The following is a 25,974-nucleotide window of genomic DNA, read 5'->3' as shown; positions in this document are numbered from 1 at the left end:
AAGAAAACGTGCCTAAAATTCAGGCAGATAAAAACAACTGAAAAAAAGATTTTAAAAAGCTCTCAAGAAAATGAATAAATATTCATGAAAATATTCAAAAGCTCAGATGTTTTCATTAGTCACCACAGGAGGGAAATATTAATTTGAAATAATAATATAAAAACCTTGAAAAGACTTTAAAAAGAGCAAGGGGAGGAACAGCACACCCTCTGCTCCCACAGCTGATGCATGGCTGAGCTGTGGCCAAGGGTTTCCCCTCTAGCTCAGCCTCCCCTGGAGATTTAAATTGTGTGGGTTTAAAATGTGCAGACCTGCTTCAAACCTAACAAAATATCCCTTCCCTCTGAGTTTTTCCTTTTATTCACACCATAGAAACACAGGAAAATAAAAAGGAGTGCTAATCTATCCTACAGTTTCCCAAGCAAGGACTCTGGGCAGGGGTTTGTGAGTGGATTTGACAGATGTACGAGCAGATGGTGAGGGACACTCCCTGAGAGCACCCGATTCCCAGGCCTCTATGTCCAAAAAAATATCTTTTCACGGATAATGGGATTTTCAGAGGGAAGAAATACAGAATTCACGTCTCACACCACAACTTCTCGGTCATTTCTTGAACGCACAAGGGTTGTGTGGAAACGTTTGTCTTCAGAAAAGAGCTGGCTTGGGCCCATAAACCACAGGGCTCGATCTGACCGTCACAAAACCCAGATTTGCAGCCCGACATCTCCATCTGGCAAGTTCCTCCATGGCTGCATGGCTACAACTGGCAGCTGAATCGGGATCACCTCCTTGTTTACATTGGGTGTGACATATTAGTCCTGTTTGGCCTCTGCCAGAACGTGCTGTGCAAAATAACACATCCCAGGAATTATCCATTGAATGCACGCACTTCTGTCCTGCCCCCACGCTGGGGCACCTCGTGCCAGAGCAGGGCTGGAGCCTCATTAATGTCATTAACGCCTGCTGAACCCCGATACTGCACCAAGGGCGTGAAATGGAGCGGGGGGCTGGGGATTTGACACAAAAAGGTGCTTTTCTGATCCAGTGGGGCAGAAGCTAGGAGAATAAGTTTTGTGATTTATCTATCCTACCCCTGGCAGCATGTTTTTAGCTCCAAATCAGCAGCATCTCCCTTTTCTTGTGGGGGGAATCCACGTCGGACCCTGCTGCTGCCTTGCTGGCAGCTCTCAGCCTCTGCACATTACTTTGCCCAGGAGATTTAGCCTTCCTACATTTAACTACGGAGCGGTGGGACAGAACCCTTCGGCCCATGTTGTCAGAGCCCTCGGCCAGGCGGTCAGCAGCGGCACAAAGCCGGGGCTCACCACCGCAGCCGTGCCCACGGCGTGCAGGGGGTGGATGGGCGAGGGGCTGCACTAATTAGAAACAATTAAAAGGGCCCCAAAAGCTTCGGGTCGGAGCAAAGCGAGACAGCGCTTGCTGTCTCCTTTGGGGCTCCTGTGGGGGGGTCCTCAGGCGAAACGTGGCAGGAGCTCGCCCAGGCAGAGGGGCCAAAAGAGGAACAAAAGGCGATGGTTTCCCTCAACCCAGCTCCCAGCACAAGCCTCTGCTCCCCGCGGGAGGCACCGGAGAAGCCAGGGAGGAAATGCCGGTGCCCTCGGGCGTCCTGAGGGGCGAAGGTGCCGCAGGAAGCGCTGCCTCCCCCGGGACGAGCTCCGCCGTGGATGCGGGGGTGCTGTCGGGCTGCTCCGGCTGCAGTGCGGTTCTTAACGAGACCCCAGCCGGGAGAGACCCTCCCACCCTGCCGGGAGACTGAGCTGCGGTACGGCCGGCTGCAGCCCCGGGGAGGCCGCTGGCCCGGGAAGGGGCGTCGCTGCGGGCAGAGGCCGTCCCGGCGGGGCAGCGCTGCCGGGCACCTCTGGAGCGGAGGACGAGGTGCAGAGCGGCAACACCGGGGAAGCTGCGAGGGAGGGGCGAGGCGGCCGCCGCGGGGGGAAGCAGCTCGAACGTGGAGCGGGAGGTAATGGAGGCAGGGCTGGGGCGGGGGGTGAGGGCCCGCCCCGGGGTGGGCTGAGGGGGCACGGCGGGAGCCCTTCCCACCTCCCCGCAGGGCGGAGGCAGCCGGGGGGACCCTGTGCTGAGGCCGCCGGTGGCTCCGGAGTCCCGGCAGGAGGAGGTTCCCCCTGCCCGGAGCGCGAGTGCGGGATCGCTCCGCCGGAGCCGTGCCCCGGGCGGTGAGTGCCGAGATGCCGCGGGACCGTGCGGGAGGGATGGCGGCAGCCCGGGGCTCTGGGGGCCGCCTGAGCCCTGGCTCCCCTCTCGGAGGCGTCGCCTCCTTGGAGTGCCCGAACTCAGCGCTAAGATTGCTTCAAAAGCAGCAGCCTGGCACCAGGTAGCGGTACCGCCGCCCTGGCTCAGCCGCCCCAAGGGGCTGGAAGTGCCCCGATGCCCATGGAGCGGGCACAGCGGGCAGCGTGTGCGCCCATCTGTGCCGTGGGGCTTGGGATCCTGCAGGGAAACGGGGACCCAGTGGCTTCGGCTCACCCTGGCTGGGAAAGCGATGCAGCCACGGGGGGATGAGATGATTTAAGGCGCTCTCCCCCGTTCCCCCTTTGTGTCTCTGTGCAGGAGCCCGGAGTGCCGTGCTGATGTTTCGGCGTTGAGGTAATGGCAGAAGTCGGTCTGTGGGGCACGGCCGGAGGTCCGGAGCACGGTCTGCCGTGATCTGCGCCGGGATGGGGAACAGCGGCTCGGCCGTGAAGGTCTGCACGGATCACCAAGGCGGCATCAACTGGCTGAGCCTGAGCCCCGACGGGCAGCGGCTGCTGACGGGCAGCGAGGACGGCACGGCGCGGCTCTGGAGCACCGCGGACAGCCAGTGCCGCGGGCACCTCCAAGGTACGGCAGCGGCTTTTCGCCGGGGCTCTGGGGCTGAAGGGTGGCACAGGCCACACAGCGTGTTCTGTCTCTTTCAGTCCCTGCCGGGCAGCCAAAATCAGGCTTGTTTTCGTGTTTATTACAGCAGCGTTAAGCAGGAGCTGTTTCAACCCAAAACAGGTTACCGGCACTACTGAGTGCACGGATCCTTTTATCTCAGGGTGTGCGAAGTTGTTTAACTTATGTCACTTTCTGGAAGCCCTGGTTTACCCTGTGAAAAAATACTGTCTTTTTGTTCTTCTGTCTCTCTTTTTTTTTTTTTTTTTTTTTTTTTTTTTTTTTTTTTTTTGGTCCTTTTAATAATCTCATTTCTACGTGGTCTTTATTTAGAGCCTCTTGACCCAGAAGTCTGGAAAGGAACCTTGCTAAATAGGTTACTTCTGTTTTCCCTCCTCATCTGATGCACAGAAATGTTAATTGCTGGGCTTTTTCAATTTAAATTCATTTTTTAATAATCTCATTTCTAGGTGGTCTTTATTTAGAACCTCTTGACCCAGAAGTCTGGAAAGGAACCTTGCTAAATAGGTTACTTCTGTTTTCCCTCCTCATCTGATGCACAGAAATGTTAATTGCTGGGCTTTTTAAATTTAAATTCATTTTGCATCTTAAAAAAAAAAAAATATTATTATCGTTAGACTGGTGTGTCAGTAATTGAAAAGAAAAAAAAAGAACTGTAGACAGTGGACATGCAGAAGTCTAGATGTGGGCTAAAAATGTTTGTATTCCCACTCATGTTCTTTTCATGAAAAAAAAGAAGCTGTTAAATTTGGAATTTCTAATGTTTTTTTCTTCCAAAGAAGAAATCACATTGCTGTGATTTCTTTGTTGTTTGTTTGCTTGCTTGCTTGTTTTTCACTATGGAGTATTGTCTTTTTTCCCCACATCCTGCCATGATTCTAGCTTCTGGAAAACTCACTGCATTTGCTTAAGGCTTAGAAATCCCTTCAGACTAGAAAGAGAAATGTATTGGATAGCATCCATTATTATGGAATCTGCCAGTGTTTGGGGTAAACTCTGAAGAAGGTTGGGCTGGGTGGTTTGTGAACTGCCAGTCAAATCAGATAATTGTATGTGTTTTATACTTATGCACACACGCAGTTGTCGTGTCAATTTTGATTTTACAAGCTATAATTACTGATAAACCTGTATCTCTAATGCAGTTTCAAGCTCCACCACAGCACAACCAGCAGAGTTGTGTGGTGGCTGCTTTTGGCCAGACCAGCACCAGACCTTGCCTGCCACATGGGGTTTTGGCACCCTGTGTGTGGCTCGGGTTTTACTGATGGTTAAAATCTGCCTGGCAGACTTTGGTGCAGTAACCAAGATGCTGTTTTGATCTCAGAGCTGGATTACATGATGCTGTGAGAAAAATCCCAGTGATTGAAACCTGATCTGTTCAGGCTGCTTTGCAGAAAGTTTCACAAATGTGGGAGAATGAGTGTAGTTTTGCTTATAGCCCTGGTGATCTGTTTAATTTTTGGCATCTGATGAATTTGTTTTAGAGGAAACAAGCCATATGTTTGTAACATGGATTCTGGTTTGCTTTTGAACTACAACAAGGCTTTTGAACTTCAGGACTCATACTGAAAACTGGTTTTTGCAGTCAGTGAAACAGTGCTTTACTGGGCAGTCTGCTTTCCCTCAGTTTTTTTACCATCTCTTTATTTTACAACATTCAGTTTTTCTAATACCTTTGTCCATCTGTCTCTCTTTAATCACAACTGTCCTTTAATTTATTTTTTTTCTTTTTTTTCCTCAAAGAATAGTATTTAAGTCACAGTAGGGCCCACCAACTTCAGCCACAGCTGTCACTCTTGTAATAGTGACTTAAGTGGAAACAGTTCTTCTCCTAAAAGCTTACAGTTTAAATGTTAAAGCAGAAGAGTGCAAGGTAATAGTAGTCCAATGATTAGATAGGTGACAGCAATTTCACACAAGAGATCTTGGATGAAGCTGAGACTTGTATCCTAAGGTGATTTTTACATGTGGTGCATTTAATATTACAATAGAAAAATGATACATCTTGCTAAGCAGCAACAAAAGCTTGAGGTGGTAATATTGATTTCTCTTTTTTGGTATTGCCTTGTTTGTCAGTGTGACGTTTTTAAAGCAGTGGTTGTGCCTGTTTTTATTGTAACTGTAGAATCTATGTACTCTACATATTGTGTAAACAATTGTGCTCTAATCCTCCCTCCCTCTCTTCCTTTCTTTTCCTTAAAGGTATACTTATACTTAGAAAATTGTGGGGTTTAGTCATGTGGGGGAAAGTATTGGCTGACTATTTACTTGGTATGTCTTTTTGTTTGCTTTTCATTCTGCCTGGACAATGAAATCAAACTTGCTGGTAAGTCTCAGGTCATTTTTTCAGAGTTTCTTGCTTTGATTTATGACTGTGTCCTGACAATCAGTGGGCTGGGTTGAAATGCTGCCTTTTTCTCCCTGCTCTCAGAAGAAGGAAGCAAAAGCATTTTTTAATTAAAAAATAAGCTAGATTTTTACGTTTCACACTTCATTAGTCTGAGTTTTTTATATTGGTATTAGTCTATCTCATTACATTTTTATAATACTGTTTGCTTTACCTGCTTGGTGGAACTGTACTGTTTTACCCTCTCACTTAATCCTGATATCAGTGAAGTTTTCTGCTGTGTTGAAATGGTTGTTGTTTTACACAAATCTTTAAACGCTAAAAGCGCAGCGGTGCATTTAAAACTGGAGCTTTGCTGCATTTGTTTGTATTTTTCTTTTGGCTAAGGTGAAGAGCTGGACCGGTCTGTCCTTTCTGCACGCACAGTGACTGATTTCCTTTGTTATTCCTAGGACATGAAAGTTACATCACCTTTTGCCACTTGGAGAACGAGGCTGCCTTCACGTGCAGCGCTGACCACACCATTCGCAAGTGGGACGTGGTCACCGGACAGTGCTTGGCCATTTACCGAGGCCACACATCCATTGTCAACAGGTGGGCTTGTCCCCTCGTGCTCCTGTCATCTGCTGTCACACACTTCATCATTGCACTGCAGCTCCCCATTGCTGCACTCATAAAAGGGGCTGTGTAAACCTCCGAGTTCGTGTTCTGAGCTGCAATGATTAGTTTTTCTAGCAACACTGCTGACACAGATAGGAGAGAAATGAAAGGCACTCAGCAGGGGAATGGAATCCAGGGCCAGGAATGAAATTCCAGAAGAAATGATCCAATTGATAACAGATGCTGCTGATAAATAGGTTTAAAAACATCCTGTCGAGCTTTTGTGTCAGCAAGAGGGATAAAGTCAGAGATTTTTCTGTAATTATTATTCCTGTTTGGGCAAATGAATTTTAATAATAAACTTACTGTGTGTGGCTGATTGGCCTTTCCATTTAAAGTGCCCATTAATAGTTGGACTGGATTTAATTAATGGCAAATAGAGCAGTCAAAGATTGGTATTTTTTTAACATTTCTTTTCTGGTGGGCGTGTGGGCTTTTTAGTTCCTTTCTAAACTCAAAACACATATGACGTGTAGTGAGATTCTGTAAATAGTTAGGGAGGCTGGTTCTGTGTTTTGGCACAGGCTTGATTTTTGCTTGAATCAGCAAATGGGAAATGTGTTCCCCATTCATATGACTTTGTTGCCTGTTTGGAAGGTTCCAGAGGACCAAGCTCAGCTGACAAAGAAGGCAGGTTATGGATGTTTCCTATCTCTGGTTTGGAAATATGAACTGTAGATTTTTTCTGGTTTTGTATGTTTGTGCAGCTACAACTTATTATTTTGAAGGCCCAGGAAGTTGAATTCCTGAGGTGTAACCTTTGGTTTGCTCTTCACTTATGTAATAAGTGGGGTGCTTGTGCTTTACCTTTTTTGAGATCCTGAGCTAAGTGGAATTAAGTGTATTTTTTTTTCTTGCACTCTTCTTATTTGATGATGGAAAGATGGTTATTTTGCACACTGTCAGTTACAGTTAAGATTTCTGGAATGTTATTTTGTTGCTTTGTTGTTGTTTTGGTTCCAAGCTATTGTCACAGGTCTGTTTTTAAATAATTTTTTTATAAAGAAATATTAATGAATAATTTACAAGAATTAACTAATTACAAAAAACCCCAACAAACACAAACCAAACAACAAAACAAACTTCTAGGTATTATATATAACTTATGAAAGTTCATATTCCTTGCTGGAAGGAATTTCAGCAGCACAAAATGCAGAAAGTTACAATGCTGTAGTGTAAAAATATCTGCATCAATGTACCTGAATGAGGGATCTCAATTTTAAAAGTAGAAACAGGGAAGTGTTTGATTTTTAAAAATGCCAAAGATGTTATGGTACATGCTGCTATTTCATGCTTTGGGGTACTTGGCCTGGCACTGAAATGGTGACAAAAGATGGTTATGATAAAGAACAATACTGTTCACATACACAACCTTTATTTTTTGCAGAATCCTGGTTGCTAAAGACTATCTCTTCAGTGGCTCCTATGACAGGACAGCCCGCTGCTGGAGCGTGGACAAGGAGAAACAAATCCAGGAATTCCGGGGCCATCGGAACTGTGTCCTGACCCTAGCTCACTATTCCTCCAGGGATGTGCTGGAGGAAGAGGAGGAGGAAGAGGAGCAGGAGGAGAAAGTGAGCAGGGACCTGCTGGTGACAGGGAGCACGGACTGCACTGTGAAGGTCTGGTGGGTGTCCAGCGGGCGCTGCTACCAGACCCTGCTGGGACACACTGGGGCCGTCTTATGCCTTATACTTGATGCACCAAACAGGGAGCTGTTCTCTGGCAGCACGGATTACACCATCAGGACCTGGAATATTGTCACTGGAGAGCAGCTGAAAGTCTTCAAAGAGCACCAAGGATCAGTAATTTGCCTAGAGGTAAGGGCAGAGGCTTCCTCAAGGGCCTTTGGGCATCTATGTCTTAATTCATGTGGATCTCAGTTATCTTTTCATTCATAAAGAAGCTCTTCTGAGACAGGTTATAAATGGTGAGCTTAAATATTTATGTAATAACAAAATAATAGTGCACTCTGGTCTTGAGACAAACCCTCTTTCTCTAAAACACTTAGTGATTTCCTCTTAGCTTCTGGTGGCTGCCCTGGTCTAACTTCTTTCTCAATATCTCTTTAAATTCCACTAGGTCATGGAACTCGTGAGTAGGTGTGCTGAGGGCACTGTTCATCTGAGTGGAATTGTGCAGTCAGGCTCACCAGACTTGGAAGAAAATAACCCGAGCAAGTAACACAGGGTCAGGTGTTTTAAAACGGGGAGGGGAAAAACACTCAGTAAACCAGACAACTTCAAAAAACCCAACCCAAAGCCCAACCCCAAACTGTGGGCAAAAGATATTAGGAAAGCATAAAGCTGAAATCAATCCTACATTAAAGACCACACAGACAAGATGGAGAAAAAAAGGGAGAAACAGATGGCCAAGACAAGAAAACAGGCAAGAAAAATGGAAAAGAGAAGAAGAGCATGAGGGAGAGAAATCAGGAAATGATGGAGCAGAGAGGGAAAAAATGTAATGAGATCTGAAAAACTATATTCTGTTTTTCTGTTTGCAGTATTTTTATGTTGAATGCTGCCAGCTTTGTTAACGTTGCAATGGAGAGGAGGAGGTCAGGCAGATGAAGCAAGAGGGGAAAGATAGTTATCCACAAGCTCATTATCCACCAGAAAATGCTAATAGTGCATTTAAAAGAGTACATGATGGTCTGTCACTCAGTTTCAGGTCATAAATGTTTATACATGGATGTGTCTGGCTGAAGTTAATGACAGTAGTTTTTCTCCCTGCTCTCCCTGTTTGTGTTTGTTGTCCATAGGTGTTTTTCCCTTACAGAGCTACAGGAGCTATCTTTAATAGCTGTTTAATAAAAGTTGCCTTTGTTTCTAAATAAGGTAGTCACAGCTGACACTAGAAGACTAAAAACCTGGGAATACTGAAGGAATGCTGTTTTCCTTCACTTTTAGAAAAGAAAAGAAAAAAACCCACACAATATCATATTGCCCTGGAGTAATGTTTGTCTTGCTTGGGTAAATTCTCAGTGTTAAATCTTGTTTTTATGATATTGTGGTAATGTACTCTGAGGATACTGAAGTAAATCTGTTGCTGTCCTTAGTGTCACGCTATGTTTTGTTGTTAATTGTAACCCTTCTCCAAGGCACAGATTGGCAACAACAGAGCTTGCCTTAATTTAATTGGGTTCTTGCTAAAATTGTTACACAAAGCTGGCTTGACCCTCTCCCAGAAGCCTGGGAAATTCAATTATGCCCTTTGAATGCTCAGGAATGAGCAATGCCTGTGAGCACAGAGTTAAGCAATGGCTTTAAACAAACAGAACTTCTTGTAGAGGGGAAGAAAAGCAAAACCAATACATCTATTTGGAAAACCTGAACAATTCAGAGTACACAAGACTGCTGCTGCTGCCAAGACCGTGTTGGCAGCAGTCCTGGCCAAATCTTCTGGAGTGGCTGGTAGCCCCTCTCTTCTCTCATCACCAGTTAATGTTTGGGGCTGGGAGGGTCCAGCTGAGGTACAAACAGCCCCTACAGAGAGCATTTAGTGTCCAGGCCTCTCAAACTTACCCCAGCTTAAGCAGTCACTACTGTTGAATAGCTTTAGGCTGTCAGTCTTTCCTAATTCCTCCCTCTGCTTTTCTGGGTTCAACACTATCCCTTCTGTTCCACTTGGCTGCCACTCAGCACAGCCCACATGGTATTTTCATTCTTTTAGAAAGGGGTCAATCACCAGAATCTGTACAAAGATGTTTCAACAGAAAGGAAACTTCCTGAATAGAGGTGTGTTTTTTATTATTATTTTTGTTTTGTCCTCAGAAAGCTTTTGGGGCCTTTTTTGCCTCAGGCTTCCTAGTGACAGTATTGGAATCTGTGGCAATGAGCTGGGATGGTATTTTTCAAACCCTGGGTCAGGAAGGACTGGGAGGTAGTTGTGAGTTGCCCACAGTAGCCAGAAGTTTTAATTGTTGACAGTAATTAATGTTCTCCAGTGCAGCAGTGAGCTGCTAATTACATCAGATTTTCACTCTGCTGTCCTGGAAGAGCTGAGTTGGTGCCAGCAACTGAAGGCAGTTACCTGTTCTCTGGGTGGTACAATGCTTGTGTGGGGAGAAAAAAAGGGAAAGAAAAATAAAGACTTCTTTTCATTTTATTTATTAAAATAAAGATCCCTGAGGGAGGATGACCTTTCAAAAAGTTTGAGAAATGCTCAGTGTGATTTCTCATCCTGGACACAGATCAGGAAAAATTTGGATATTGAGACCATATTTTCCCCAACTTTAAAAAGCTGTTATTGATGGGAATGCCCCAGGATATTCTGAGCTGCTGCAAATTAGGTCTGGTCTGTTCCAGTCATCTCCCATTGCTTTACAGTAAACACCAATAGTGTTGCTGTAGCAGTGAATGGAAATTCCTGGAGCTTCTTGAAGGAGTTTTCTGGGTAGATAGCCATAAAGCACACCCATGTTTTCCACCCTGCTTCCTGCAGTGGTGGTGTGTGGAAAGCAGAGGGGTCATGCCACAGACAGGTTCAGATTTTGAACATTCCCACGTTGCTCTAAGATCCTTTAAAGTGTTGTTGCCAGGTAGTGTAAGTACAGGAGCCTGGAAACAATTCTCATCTAGCATGGCAGAACAGAAAGTGTTGGTGGGCTTTGGGCTTTCCCTCGTGCCCTGTCCTTGGTGGCTCTGGGCAGGGGAGTGATGAGGTTGAGCTGTCCTATTCCCCAGGCTCGTCCTGCTGTCTGGGGGCCAGGCTGGTGAAGGTGACCAGCTGAACCCACCTCGTGTGCTCTGCTACCAAAGGAGTTCTGCAGCTTTATGTGTTCATAATGCCACTTTTCTCCTCCTTTCACCATTTAAATTGGGCTGAGAGAGGTTTTGCTGGGAGACTTTCTATCTGCCGTGGGAATTGTGTTAGGTGCTTTGGCAGCGTTGATTTCTTGACCTTCCCAGTCAGGCAAGGTAGCTCACAGTGGAGCAGCCAGAGCTCTTCACTCTCCTCCTCCTGCAGTGTGTTGATAGCTTGGCAGACAAAGTACAGCAGCTGTTTTGGGAGCTCCCTCTTCATATAAGAGCCAATAATGAGATTTTATAGGAAGTGATGGGAAAAAGCAAGGGTGGGCTGAGTGTAACCACATAGCTCATGCTCATTCTTCCACTTAAAATTTCAGGCCTGGCTAAAGACCAGTATTTACAATTAATAATCAAATATGCATTTTCATTAATGTGTCTGCCTGCAATGGGCTGAATAACCCTGATTTAAATATTTACTTGTGTGTGTTTTTCTAAATGTCTCTCCTAAGTAGCTTTGCAAACTGTTCACAAGGATTGCTTTGTCCTTTGCTGATTGTTCTGCCTCTGAGTATTTATCAAAATTGTGCTGCCAAAAGCTGGCAGAGAGAAATGATCCAGCTTGGAATTTAGCTTGGATCCTACTGCAAACATTCTTGCAAGAAAACTCCCTTTTGAAGAACATGAACATGAGTGGGCAAGGACTTGCTTCTGCTTTTCCTGCAAAAGTTCCTTTGTTTGGACCATTCCCTTCAGTTGCCTTTTAAAGCTGACTAGAAGAAAAGAATGCTTTGAACAAAGCCACTGCCTGAACTCTGTTTATGTGCTGAACTGTTGTGATCACGGGGACAGAAGTGTTTTCTTGCCACACCACTTAATTTAAGTGCACATATTTTTTGCAATTTGTGTTGATATTTGTTGCATCAGAGGATGAAGATGTGAATAAGTGGAATGTGAAGGTGTACAACACATGTAAGAACCTGTAAGAAACATGGGGCCATCACTTTGCACTGCAGTAAAAAAGCTGAAAAACATTCTCTTAACAGCCAGTCCAGAGAGCTCATTCTAGATGGATTCTCAGGGAAAAAAAACCCAACAATTTCTTGCCCACAGGGAGTTTGTTAGCTCGTTAAAATGGATGTGGTTTGAATGGGATCCTGAAACTCTTAACTCGGCCCAAGACTTACATAGTTGTATCTTGACATTGGTCCAGCTTGGTGATTTTTGACTTAGAAGTGGCTGTGAACAGAAGACCCAAATTCCAGATTGTAGGAACACTGACCTCCACAAGAAGAATAAGCTGGTGATGGGGTATGTGGTTGCTCATGTGAACTCATCCTGAAGTTGATGAGAGCCAGGCTGAGTGCACTGACCCTCAGCAAAAGGATGTGTCCAGATCTCTTTGGAGAATCAGTTGCCTCTCCTTGGCTCTCCAAAAATTGTTTCTCACAGCAAAGGTTAATTGGGAGGGCAAAGTCCATTCCTATAAGGTTGAAATATCTGCTAAACAGCTCTTTTGCTGTTATTTTTTGGCATTTTTACAGGTAGAAGTTGGCTTAAGCTGCTGCATTTATGCAGTTCAGCCAAGCTTGTGAAGCAGTTGGGCTGTGATTGTCTTGAGAGACCAACCCTGGACGTGATAATTTGTTCTTTATTAAAATTCTGATGTGTTTGTAGGCTACAACCAAGGTTTTTTCTTATTAATGAAACCTGTAACTACTAAAGTGTTTACAACTAGTCTTTTGCTACTGCTATTACTATGCAGCTCACAAGCAGTTTGACTGAACTTTTTCAAGGGATAGTTACATCTCCAGTACTTTGGGTTGAGGATTAAGACAAATTTGCTCCATTCACATGTCAGTGTTTCATCTGGTTCAAAGCAAAAGTTCTCATGGGAAATATTAACAATCCAGAATTGCCAATATCAATGCAATGGGGTTTTTTTTCTGCTGTCTGGCTGAGGCTTTAGAACTGGGCATCAAACTGTTGTCAGCTTTTTGATGTTTTTGAAGCTACATGGGTTTGAAATGTCCACTCAGCCCGTTGGTATCTGAGCTGCAAATCCGTTCTGTGTCGTCCCCTCTGCTGCAGGTGTCCTTGCCTGGCCGTGGTGTTCTGTGCTCAGGAGCTTTGTTGGGCAGTTGGCCAAAGTGAACCAAGTGTTCAAAAGCCAGCCAAGGAAAACACAGCTTTAGAAATGTCACCTCTTCTCTGGGCAGACACAGATTGGAATATGTAACTGTGTCTGCTAAATATTTTGAAACCACAGAGTGTGGGGCCAGCTTGTAAGGTGCTTTTTGCTGGGGGAACAGTAAGTGATGATAATGGTTATTTTAAATGTAGAGTAAATGCAGATATCTGAAGTGTTGCAGCTTAGGCTGGAGTTGTAAGCTAGACCTATCTTTAGTCAAGTGAAGGAGTGATCTCACCTGAATTATTCTGGCCACAGCTGAGAAGGTTGTCCTTGCTGGGTGTGGGAAATTGCGAGTTTTAAGGCATGATCTGTTTCAGATGTGCCTCAGGATGAGAAGAATTGTGCCCTAGACCACAGTGACTGTAAGGGAGCTATCTCCATCCTGTGGAGATGTGAACCAATTTAGATGAGATTATGCCTATCATATCACTAAAGACAGATCTGATTTGCAACTTCAGCCTGAGCTGAGAGCTCTTGAAGGCTTTCTTCACTGGCAGCCATTTCATGCTGTTTTATAAAAATGCCATGGGAATGAGGGGCTGTGCGACAGTCAGAGCCTGCCCTGGGTTTTGCTGTTGGCTCTGCTGCAGGCTCAGTCTGTGGCATCTGGTGGATTGTTTAACTTGTTAATACTTCCTTTCTCATGCAAGATTGAGAATCCTGTGCCACTGTGCTCACCTGCTTAAATTGGCAAGGGGAAGGAAGGTTCATGGAAGTGTTTCATTGGGCAGCACAGAGGCTTTGAATTTAATTGAGATGCTTGGTGTGCCAACCACCTCACCAGATCTCAGACACTGAAAAGCCAACCCTACCCAGGGCTGCAGCAAAACCAGTGCAGGCAGCAGGTCAAGGGTGTGATTCTTCTCTGTTTTTCTCTTGTGAGACCCTACCTGCAGTGCTGCATCCAGCTCTAGAGTTTCGGTACAAGAAAGACATGGATTTATTGGAGCATCTCCAGAGGAGGTTGCGAAGATGATGAAGAGGGATGGAGCACCTCTGCTGTGGAGACAAGCACAGAGAGTTGGGTTGTTCAGCTTGGAGAAGGCTCCAGGGAGACCTTAGAGCCCCTTCTAGTGCCTAAAGGGGCTCTAAGAGAGCTGGAGAGGGACTTTGGACAAGACTGTGGAGTGATGGGACAAGGGGAAATGGCTTTAAACTAAAAGAGGGTAGATTTAGATAGGGAAGAAATGATTTCCTGTGGGGGTGCTGAGGCCCTGGCACAGGTTCCCTGGAGAAGCTTTGACTGTCCCATCCCTGGAAGTGTTCAAGGCCAGGTTGGAAGGGACTTGGAGCAACCTGGGATCGTGGAAGGTGTCCCTGCCCATGGCAGGGATTTTGAACAAGATGATCTTTAAAGTCCCTTCCAACTCAAACCATTCTATGATTCTAAGGCTCTTAAAATCCTGATGCTGTAAATTATCTGAGTAAATCTGCATAACTTGAAACATTTTTGTGTCTAATTAGCAAATCTAGGAAAGCTGCAGCTCTCCTGTTCATTGATACACCCACTTAAATGTAGAAATGAAGTGGTATAACCTAATGTACCATTAATACAGAATGGCATTTACCTGTGGGAGGTTATAATTTAGTGTTTTTCCTTGCTCAGTGGGTGGGTTGATGCTGCTAGCAAGATGTCTAAAAAAGAAATGCAACAACTTGGCCACAAACCACGCAGCAGGATCTCAACTCCAAGCATCCTCTTCCATTTAGCAGGTGCACATGACAATGTTCTTTATGCCTGTTTAGCGAGAGACTGAAATTTGAAAGTCCTTCCTCAGGCTAACTTGTGGTTCTTGGTTTTGTTACTGCTGCTGGCCATTCGTTCTCTCTTCTCATGGAGATGTAGCATTAATGCTGTTGCTAAAACAGCTTAAAAGTAATAGGAAGTGACATTTCAAAGTACTGCTGGCTTTTTACAGTGGTTTGTGCTTTACAAGCTCCTGGCATTCAGCTGTGAAATCTCTCCCATGGGCCAGGTTCTGCTGGGAGGAAGAGTGGCATGTCCTGCTCCAGCTGAGCTGGTGGGAGCTGTGGCAAGGGAGCCTCTTAGTCTGCTTGCACTCATTTCTTGTGTGGGTTATCCCAGTCCTATCACTGTAGTGCTTCATATCTTAAAATACCTTTTGCTTCACGTTGTAACACAGCACAGTGCTGTTTTGTACAAAACTCACTTCTGATGCTTTTTGGGAATGGGGTCATTCCTTTATGGATTTGGAGTGGAGATGGAAGAGCATGAACAGCATTCCAACCTTACAAATAGAGAGTGTGAAAAGAGTGGGGACCAAATCAAAGGTGGCAGGAAAGCCAACCCTTAAAAGTGCTCTACGAGCAAGACCACAAGTTGATTTGTTATTTGCTGGTTTCCTGGAGATACTGGAGAAGCATCAGGGGTTTGTGCACTGCTGGTCATTCAAACCTGGGATGTGTGTCTGGTGGACAAACAAGGTACCATTCATTACTCCTTGGGGAAATTCCACTTCTTGGTGGGGGGTCAGAGTTCTCCCTCCTGTCTCTCCATCCCTCTGATACAGAGGCTGCTGCAAGTCCATAAAACTTCCCTCGAGCCACAGCTGGGTGTTGCAGTGACTGGCTGCTTTCAGCAGGAGTTGGGCTCTACATAATAACAATGGCTGTGAAAACATTCAGTTTGATGTCTTTACACAGACAGAGAATGCCAGATTTTTCTATGCACTATGGAATTTTTCCTTCCTGAGCTTTCAGGCTTTGTGTAGCTTGTTTACTGTGAACTGGTTGTTTTTTTTAGTTTTGCACAGGTCAGTTATTTTCTCTCTGTCTTTGTTCCCCAGCTTCAGTCCTTCCTTTCGTCATTCTCTGTCCTGTCTATGTGGAACAAGTCCCATCCTCCCCACCAGTGAGTTCTCACAACGTGTAGGATGACTGGTGCAATGAGGGGTAGCACATAGCAGAAGACAATCTGCTTGAAGATGTTTAAAAACCTGTGTCAGGATAGTTACTTATTTAATCATTCAATAACAGTCTAAAAAGACTTGTGGAAATCCAGATACAGAACAGTTTCAAGGATGAGTTAGTGTTTCTGAACACTGACTTTGTGCAGAGTGATCATACTAAATATAAACCCTGGTTTATGGTGTGTGGAATTTAATTTTAATTTACCTTTTTAAGAAATTTTTGTTACTCAGAATTGTTCTGAATTTTTTTGTAATTAGCAAGTAACAATTGGGTAAGAGTTCTTTGTCAAATATGCTTTGCAGAAACAACACTGCTGGGGTTTTTTTTGAGACTTTAGTAATATAACTGATTATGGATGTGGGGTTAGCATTGTTAAGCTCCCTGGAATCCTGCCTGCTGGCACAAGCAGATGGGCTAAGCCTTTATGTTCTGAAAGCTAGGGGCTGTTTTTAAGACCCAGAAGTCAATGGGAGATGCGACTGTGAAGAACCCAAGGCTGGTTTGCTCACCACTCCTCTGTTTCAAGGTGCAGCTGGTTGCTCTCTGAGTCAGAAACTGTGACTTGGGATGGGTCCCTTCAGTGCAGCTCTTTCACAAAGGTGCCTGAGAGGCCATTGCTGATGTGTTTTTCTCTCCCCCCAGCTGGTGAATCGTCACCTGTACTCGGGGAGCGCGGACAGGACGGTGAAGTGCTGGTTTGTAGACACTGGGGAGCGGATCCAGACCTACAAGGCTCACAAACACAGCGTTAGCACTTTGAAATACCATGCTGGCATCTGTAAGTTGCCTTTCCTGTGTTCTCCAGCCCCCTCCAGTCTCCTTTTCCATGTCTGTGTTTGATTGAAGGTGGTTAATGGAGAATAATTTTGAATGCTTGTGAAGTTGTCACTTTTTTTCAACTCCAGCATGATTACATTCAGTACCAAACTGCTGCACCACTCCATGTGGGAAGCTTAGGCCTTCCCTCCATTTTCCACCTCCTTCTCACAAATGAAGAGGCAGTTGTTTTGTTTCTGTTACCAAGGGATGTGGCTTAAATCCTGAGCTTGTTTTTGTCGCTGTGGTTTAACCTTGACTAGTCTGGTGTCTGTCACCTGCTTCTGCTGCATGCTGGGGACAGCAGGTGCTGCTGCTGGACACACAGCCCTGTGCCTCTCTCTGCTGCCTTGTAGGCTCTGTGGAACACCCTGTCCTAAACCAGAATGACACCTCAGGTGCTCACTGCTCCTTTCTAACTGTTAAGCTTCCTATTGAGGCTCTGACCATCTCCTAGACTCATTTCCCACAAGTTCTTTACCTGTTATCTGTTATCATTCATGGACTTGTTTTCCAAATCATTTTCCTCTAGTAGCCAAGCCTTACTAATGCTCAGGACTCAGCTCTGCTACCTTCAGTCCTCCTGTTTACAGTGGTTTCTGTCCGTCAGTGTCTATTGCTGACCATCAAACCTCCCTCTCTGTGCTGGCTTTCCTTCTGCTTGTCTGGGTTTGGGTTGCCAGGCAGCACCTCTGTTTTGATCAGTGAACCTCTCTGTGTCATCCTGGTCTTATCCTGCTTCTGGTGTTTGACTTGATGTACCTTCCCTTGCTTCCCAAAAAAGAACTTCTCTCCTTCTCTCCTCTCCTACCCTGAAGGAGATGGCCATGGCTGTCTTAAGCTAACCTAGACGTTCACAGCTCTTTCCTGATTTTGATTTCTTCACTTCAGCTTTGAAGTGAACACATCACACTAAATGAGTGGTTGCTATCTGGGCCTTGATCTCTCTTTTGGCAGCTCCTCAGTGTGATGGTGATAAATAGCTGACAGATGCAAGATGGTGCACGTTAGCAGAGTTGTACCTGCACAGTTTAGTAGCAGTTGTCTGGCACCATGCTTGCCTCACTACATTTATAACCCAGTAACTGAACTGATTTCTTAATTATGTTTGGAAACTTAGTATGTAACCAGGCACAGAGGTAGAATTTTTAGCCAGGAAACCTTGTTTTGGTCTTCCTTTCAGCATGAGTCCCACATGACTGCTTTTCTGCAGTAAAATATTTATTTATAATTTATGGTTATTTCAGCTCTCCTCACCTCCATGGCAGAATTACCCCATTCTTCCCTACCTGCAGGTTGAAATTTTTGCTGGTTTCAGCTTCCACAGGTGGCTAAAAGGCTGAAATGGAAGGGATAAAGGGTCTGAACCTACACTGCACTTTCAAGTTATTATTGCTTCAAGATGCAGGCAGGTAGAGCAAGAGAAATGAACCAGAAATTGTAATCTGAGATGCTCACTGGTAGACAAAGTACTGATGATTTTGTGTGTGTGTTTTCCACCTTTTAATTATTAAGACACAAACCAGATTTTGTCCAGACTAGGCAAAGGCCAGTGATCTGTGCTAAGCTGATGTTTGCCTGATCCCGTGCTGAACTTGCATGTCTGGGTGGCAGACAGGGATTGTCTCCTTCATTAATGACACCTCCAGAGCTGCAGTTGTTCAGTGTTGATCCTACTCTTCATGCAACCTGTAGAGACTTGACCAAACTGTAAAGAAAAGGAAGTTTTAGCTCAAACAAAAGTTTCATTATGTGACACCACCTCCATCAGCTCTGCAGCTTTCTCTCTCTTCCCCCTCATTCTACCACCTTGTCCCTGCCATACACATACATTATTTTTCCACAACACTCTTTTTTTGAATTAAAATGCAGACAATATTGCTGCATTTAGTCAGACTTGCAAAGAACATCCTGATAGTGTGATAGAAGAGTTTGCAAAGTTATTTAAGATCCTGTTTTAAATCAAATGCAAAAATACTAAAAGTGTCAAACAGGGAGTATCAAATTGTTCCACTTGAAGGGCAGAAAAAAAGTTCTGGAAAAATATTAGGAATTTGTTTGAATGCATTATGTGCGCTTTAATTAATGAAAGAGGAAATTTCCCCCTAAGAATTAATTTATATACTATAATTGCTTGCATTATTGTGGTGCATTCATCACTTATTTCCACAGTATCTAATAATTTTGTTAGAATTAGAATTATAAAGACATGTTAACTGGATACCAGTGTAGCTTAAAATACAGTCTGTTCACCTGGGACAGATCAGAACAGTCTCTCAAAAATGTGGAAAAAATTATTGAAATTATGTTTGTTACGGTTTATGTCACATTTGCACCAGTGCAAGAACATGAAAAAAACATCTCAGCCATGAAGTGGTAATTTTCTGTTAGAAGATCTTAATTCTGCTGCTTTCTCTCTGATCACAGCCCAAAGGCTCATTGCCCCAAAGGGTTTGTGGTCTAAATAAGAAAACAGAGTAGAAGAAATAGAGGAAAAATACATGTCTGTTTCCAAAATCACTTTATAGTATACAGGGAGTCCAAAAAGATGTGAAAACTAAGCATTAAATCATCAGAATGTGTTTCCAGTGACTTTCCTCAGTCTGCTTGTGTAATTAATAGCATGGGGAATATTACAGCTGGTTCTCAATCTAATTTATTTAATGATATGTTGATTATTTTTCTCTTAAAGTATGTGCACAGCCATTTAAAATTTAATGTGGTTTATATATTTTTCATGTTGCAAAAGCTCCAGGGGAATATTTCAAAACTGTTCTCCCAAGGGTCTATGAAAATTAAGTAAAAAATGAAAATTAGTTTTATTTTGTTGTTGTTGTTTATTTCACAGGTGATATATATAAGTATGTATTTAAATGCTAAATCTGGGTTAGATCAACAGCTCTTCTTTGAAATTCAGAGGTGGAGAGAGACTTCCTAAATCCAGAGTGACAGTTCAAAAGACATAAAGGATGTCTGTCAAAAGGGAAGTTCTGATGGCAACAGCTGAAGTAAACTGGCAGCTGCATAGTGAAAACAGCTCTTAACTGGTTCCTACTCTCTGCATGTCTGTAACAGAATTAAGTGCTTTCCATTCACTGGGAAAAAATCAGTACCTGTTCCCTGCTTTACTTTGTTGCTACTCATTTGCAGAGTGGGACATGATGCTTTTTCAGGACTCTGCTGGAAATTGAATTATTGTGTCCCATATAAAGTGACATTGATTTTCCACATCCAGATGTTTCTTGGAGGTGCACCCAGGAGGTGCCCAGCTCCCTGCTGTTTCATTTGAATTTAAAAAGCTCGTGGCAGTACATAGTCAGTTCTCTCATCTGTTATTGTAGTCCTGAATTTACAACCATGATAATTTTTTCACCTCTCTTTAGAGATTCAGTTCCTGACTTCTCCTAAAAGATAAGAATCTGTTGGCTTCAGGCACACCAGTTTTGTAAAAATCTTCCCATGCCAGTGGCTTTTACATGAAATGCAGAGAGCAGTGAATATATTGCTTTTTGCAGCTCTGAAATATTTATGTCTAAATAAACTTGAGGAGTTTGGGTTAACTGAAGGGAAGTGTTTATTAAGATTGTTTGTAACCTTTAAAGCACACAAATGGGCTCCTTTTTGGGCATATTGCTAAGTACAAAATCTAAATATTAAGACTGCCTTACAGTTCCTGGATGCAGCAGTCTGGGGATCTGATGTGAAGATGCTGAAGTGTTGACAAATTGTTCTTTCAACATGTAAGGTGCTCTAAGGAAACCTGATGAATAGCCAAAATTCCTGGTCATGCTCAATTTAGTTACCCCAGCCCTGCCCCTCTTGCAGCAGCAGAAGTAATGGAAACACTGGAGTACTGAATGGAAAGCTGTAAATAACTCTGGTAAAACAAATGAAAGGTTGAGTGGAAATCCTTAAAACCAGACTTGAGATAAATTGCCTGCTTAGAATTATTATAGGCAGGGAAATAGCTGGGGAAGAGAAGAGCAGAAATAGATACTTGAAACATGTGCAGAGTGAAATGCTGGTATGTGTAGGAACTTCAGGTTTAAATCAGTATTTCAAAAAATACAGCTCAAAGCAAGCATGCTGGGGTCAGCAAAATGATCTGGTTTGTCTGAGGAGAGAATCAAAATGATTTGTCATACCCCCCTGAGAGCTGGTTTTAGGTACATGTTTTAACTTTTATGAAGTGTCCTCATGTGGCTGTGCTGTGTGGTTGTGTGTCAGTGTTCACAGGAAGTGGTGATGCCTGTGCAAGAGCTTTCAATTCCAGGAGCGGAGTCTTGCAGAAGATCTTCCGAGGACACAAGTTCATCATCAACTGTATCCAGGTCAGGAAGGGGTTTCTTGATGGAGTTTCTTCCTTTAGATTGCTCCCTCATTTGTTTTGTGGGATCTGGTGTGGCTGACTGTTCTGTGTGTCTTGGATTGGATGTTGTTCTAGCATAATACTTGAATATTCTGTACGTAATTTTAGAGAAGCTTGTTAATAATCATAAGGATAAGTGAAACCACGGAACGAGTCCCCAGGGACAGCCCCATGTCTGGGACGGGGTTTTTTCAGGTCAGCTTGGATAAGCAGCCACGAGAACTGAGACAGATGAACTGATGCTGTGTGGAGCACAGAATGGACTCCAGCCTCATGAGACCTTTTCCATTACAAGACACTAATGATAAGTGTTTGCAGTGCTCTAAGGGGAAAGGAAGTTCCTGCCTTATGCAGGCAGAATAATTATAGCATTGTCCCCCAAACCACCCAGGGGCATGGCATCCCCAAACAGTCTGAAGCAGCTCAGTGGTGATATCTGACCCACATCCTGCCAGGAAAATGGAGGAGTTTCTGCCACTGGCTTAAAACTTAAAAGTTATTGTTTGCGTAATGTCTAGGGTCAAGTGAGACTGGCATTTAATGGTTACCACAGGAGGAATTAGTAATCCTTGTGGCCATGCAAAGACCATGGAATCACAGAGGGGCTTGCATTGGAAGGGACCTCATTCCAACACCCCCTGCCATAGGCAGGGACACCTTCCACTAGACCAGGTCCCTTCCAACCTGGCCTTGAACACTTCCATGGGTGGGGCAGCCACTCTAAGAATCTGCATCTCCCTGCACTGGGATCTCAGTGTAAGCTGTGTGCAGGATGAAGATTTTCATTAACAATGGGAGACATTGTTGGTAATTCTGGCAGGCTGACAGTCCAAAGAAAAAGAGAGAAGATAAAATTCCTTTTGGAGTTGATCCCAAGCACATGAAGTTGTAAATACAGTTTTCTCTTGAATTAGCAAGTGGCTGCATGATCTTAAACTGCAACCTCCTGGTACTGGGCAGTTGTTGTAAAGCAGGTGGGCATGTGGATGTGTTTGGGGAGTACCTGATGGAACCACCCTGGGCAGCCCCAGGTATTGACAAGACCAAAGCTTGGCCTTGTCTTGTTCTTCTTTGTAATTGAATTTCCAACTGTACAGGGGCAAAAAAAACCCCAGGAAGAGAGAGGACTGAGATGTGGCAACCTTAAGATGATCGTAGGTATAATAATGAGGGCTGGATGAGAGGTGTGGTGCTTGTGTGGTACTTCATGTAAGCCAGGGGATGCTCACTGTCCCAGCACAGACAGGCAAGCACAGGGCACCCGTGGGGTGGGCAGGCTGATACAGGAGCAGGAAGATCACCAAGACTGATGTCTGGTTTCCAGGGCAGAACATGGGCAATTGGAAACATTACCAATAGCAGCAAATGGTTTGTAAAGGAAATGAAACCACAGCAGTGAATCCAGGTTAAATTACTGCAGATTTGAAGAGCAATGGAGTTTGAAGGAGGAATTGTACCTATCATTTAGTGCAAAGGAAGAAGGGAAGTGAGAAAGGAAGCATTCCTGAACCCACTGCTGCCCACTGATGATGATTTTGGTGCCTCCTGAAGTTCCACATCAACCAGCAGTCTGAAAACAGTTCCAGCAGGAATTCCCAGCCACAGCCTGCTCTGACATTGGGTTTAGTTCTCCTTTGCTTTTCTAGAGGGTATGGGTTATTAACAATTCTTGCTGTTTATGGCTCTGTGAAGTGGCTGAGAAATGAGTCCTGACTTGGTAATGTCTCATCCCACTTCAGCAGCTTTTGTGATAATTTATACTGGCTCTTGCAAGGAGCTCAGGCCTTAAGTGTTGGGATCAAGCTGTGTTTGCTCTGCTTTTTGACAATTTGATTGTGCTGTGACCCTATTGTTCCAGATCCACAACGAGCTGCTCTACACAGCTTCCCACGATGGCACACTGCGGATCTGGGACATCCGGGGCATATGCAAGAGAAATAAGCGGCGCTTGAAGAAGGAGAGGTCTGTGCAGGGCAGGAGCTCCCAGAAGGGGAGTCTGTCTCGTCTCTTCAACAATAAAGTTGGCTGTATGATACAGCAGGAGAATGGGGAACATGAGGCTGTTGAACTGATGTGACTGTCCAGAGCAGGCTTTATGTCAGTGACCAAAGCTGAACCTTTTATTTTCTGCACCACTGTGTCCATGTAAACCAGAACTTGGAAAGAGATGGGAAGTGGCTTCGCCTGAATCTCTGTGTGAGGAGCCAGGATTCTCTGTGGCTGCCAGATGGACTCAGGTCAGATCCCGTGGCTGTGATGACTCAGCTGAGCAGCTCTGGGATCGGGAGGGGAGGCAGCATGGTTCAGGTGAGGTAGCACTGTGTGACTGCAATTAGGGACTTTCCTTACCACTGCTGACATCAGTTCCCTGGGCACAGAGGTGGCTGCCCGGTGTCTAATGAGATGTTTTCCCGTTCCTGTTGCCCCCTCCCATGACCCCTGTCCAGCCCAGTGTGGCAGTGAAAGGTGGCCTTGAATTCCACCTTCACAGCTGCCCTTCAGGTCAGTCGTTGGCTGACAAGGCCAAAGCAGGAGGGTTTGGCTCTGCAGCAGGATTTTAAAGCAGACTGGAGACCTCTCTGTGAAGCTGGGAGTAGTAGGACAGAAATTAATTTAATTGTTTTTTTTAACAAAACATAAGCCACAGAGCAAGCTAAACCTCAGCCCTTTTGTGCCAAGGTTGTTTGTGCCTTTTGTGTCACCTGTTTGCTGACCTTGTGTTGTCTTTCCTCCTCCCAAAGCTGTGTCTTGCTAGGTTGTCAGTAGCATTGGATAAGCAGCCAAACTCAAGAGTTTTCCCAGTCTTTTTCCAGGTTCATTCTTCTCTGATAACCACTGAGCCATGAATTAACAAGGGTTCTTATATTTTTCTATTTGCAGATATAACTCTTTGTAGAACCAGTACAAAAATATCTAACCACATGTTTTTATTTTTATGGCTTTATTTATTCTGTACTACAGCAAGATAAAAATGCTGTAATTCTTTTTTAGAATGGATTAATAAACATGTGGCATCTCCAGACAACTGCCTGTCTAGTTTTCATTTTTGTCTTATATATCTGGAGGGGTGTGGCCTAGCTGCAGAAGCACAGACGTTCAGAATGGATGGAAGGAGGGAAAAAACCCCACATACACTTTTGGAGACATTTCTTGCCTTTTCCTCAATTCTGGGGTTAGAGTTGGGTGTGTGTGAAGCTGTCCTGGCCTCCCACCAGGCACCAAAGTGCCAAAGCTCAGTTCCCCTATCAGGGGAAGGAGGGACCAGACACAAAAGCACAGACTTAGGGAAAGCAGGGATGACAAAGTGCTACAAGCCCTGACTCAGCACTGCCCTAATGGCACCAAGCCTCCTGTTCTGACACTTTAACACTGTGTCAGTGGGTCAGACCCATCACAGACCCTGCTCTCCTCTCCTGCTGAGCAGCTTTGGTAGTTCTTAACTGGCAGGTTTCCACATCTAGTAGAAAACAGCATTTAAATTTTGTGAAATGCCTACCAAGAGACTAATTTGGGAGGTGAGCTGCATCGTGCAGACTTAATTCCAAAGTAAACCTCTCAGGCTGGTCATTGTGGCTCAGTGGCATGTGTCTGTGAGCTGCTGCTGGCTTGCCATGCAGCTGATTGTTTGTATTTTGCTTCTGAGGACAACACTAAGTAGGAGGCCTTTGGGAGCTGGATGGAGTTCCCCAGACCACCTGGGCTGTATTTAGTGTTTAAAACTTCACACGCAGTACGTGAGACACAGGAGCCTATCTGGGCACACAGCAGCTGCACATGCAGTCAGCAGAGAGAGATCTCAGAAAGTGGAATTAATGAGTCATTACCACTTCTGCCTGTTGCTAAACATATCACAGTGCCTCCAAATACATGGTCAAAATTAACTTGCAGCTTTCAGCCAATGCCTCTTGCTCTGCTGATCACTTACAACTGCACTGGCAGAGTTACATCATTGATGAATGGCTGCTCTGACAAGCACTGCATGTTATGATGCTAATTTTAAATTCCCCAAGGACAAACCTTCCCTTCTGAAGTTGTCGCTGCCAGTTTGCTGTGCAAGCCACTTCAAAGAGAACTGCTGCATGTGCAGCTCAATGCTGCCTTCAGTGCATGCCCAGGGGCAGGCAGCCAATGCCAGAAGGTTTGGGAAGGGAGGAGTAAATTTGTGTTTCCACCTCCTTCCTGTTAAAACTACATCCATGACTTGCATGCTTTCAATTTTAAATTCTTTCCTCTATTCTGTTTTTGCTCTGTATTTTGTCCAGGGGTTCCTCAGTGCTGGCCTGTAAAGAAACCAGGATATAATGGGTGCTGGGGCTGGTTTTCCCTCAGAAGCTCCTACTGCTGTCTTTGGAAATCCTTCAGCTTTCAGGGTAGAGATACAAAGCCATTCAATTTTTACAGCACTTGCCTTGATAGAGAAGAATGAAATACAAACAATTCCTTAACAGTGTAATCACTGCCTGTTTTTGCTGTTTGGCTGAGGGAATCAGTGCAAAACCCAACCTTGTGCTGCAGTCCCCGCGCTGGAGCTGAGCAGTCCTTCCGAGCCAAGGCCCTGCTCCCTGCAGCGCACAGCAGCTCACGCCCTCCCTTCCCGGCCGGTAAGTGCCGGCTGAGGAGACGCTGTCACCACACGGAGGGCTGATGTCCTGGCTGGAAGCGGAGAGCGCGGCCGATTCCCTGCTCCCACCGGCTCCAGACGGGGCCTGGGCTCCCTCTACCGAGAGCGTGGAGCCATGGAAAACGAATAAACCACGTCCAAGCAAGGCTGCCAGGCAGAGGAATGTCTGTTCCCGGCGCAGAGGAGTGCTTACAGGGCAGGAAAAGCGATGTTATAAAACCACAGAAACCCCCAAATGCTTCTTCAGAACGCTGGAGCTGGACACAACTTCTGAGACAGCACCTGAACAGAGCTCTGTTCAACAGCTGATTGCACAGTATCCTGTAATCCCCCGAAATCACAGAACCACAGGGTTGGAAGAGACCTTCA

The 25,974-nt window shown here is 44.9% G+C and overlaps 1 protein-coding gene across 5 annotated transcripts; it reads left to right on the top strand.

Moving 5' to 3' along the window:
- Nucleotides 1-1,941: 1,941 nt before the first annotated feature.
- On the top strand, nt 1,942-25,137 carry WDR86 (WD repeat domain 86). Of its 5 annotated transcripts, none has more exons than XM_041490152.1 (8): nt 2,236-2,353; nt 2,590-2,859; nt 5,716-5,857; nt 7,311-7,550; nt 7,635-7,743; nt 16,442-16,577; nt 20,843-20,946; nt 22,843-25,137. In XM_041490152.1, the coding sequence occupies exons 2-8, from the start codon at nt 2,697-2,699 to the stop codon at nt 23,059-23,061; spliced, it is 1,113 nt and encodes a 370-aa protein (XP_041346086.1). In that variant the 5' UTR covers nt 2,236-2,353; nt 2,590-2,696; the 3' UTR covers nt 23,062-25,137. The 5 variants fall into 5 exon arrangements, with proteins under 5 accessions (XP_041346078.1, XP_041346070.1, XP_041346086.1 ...); XM_041490151.1 differs by having other exon boundaries at nt 7,311-7,743; nt 22,843-22,946; nt 23,139-25,137; XM_041490144.1 differs by lacking the exon at nt 2,236-2,353 and adding an exon at nt 1,942-1,981 and having other exon boundaries at nt 7,311-7,743.
- Nucleotides 25,138-25,974: the final 837 nt, after the last annotated feature.

Source organism: Pyrgilauda ruficollis, unplaced genomic scaffold (genome assembly GCF_017590135.1).
Source record: "Pyrgilauda ruficollis isolate IOZ18807 unplaced genomic scaffold, ASM1759013v1 scaffold12, whole genome shotgun sequence".
Lineage (NCBI taxonomy): Eukaryota > Metazoa > Chordata > Aves > Passeriformes > Passeridae > Pyrgilauda > Pyrgilauda ruficollis.
Note: the sequence above shows the minus strand (reverse complement) of the source record. Positions and strands in the feature narration are given on the sequence as shown.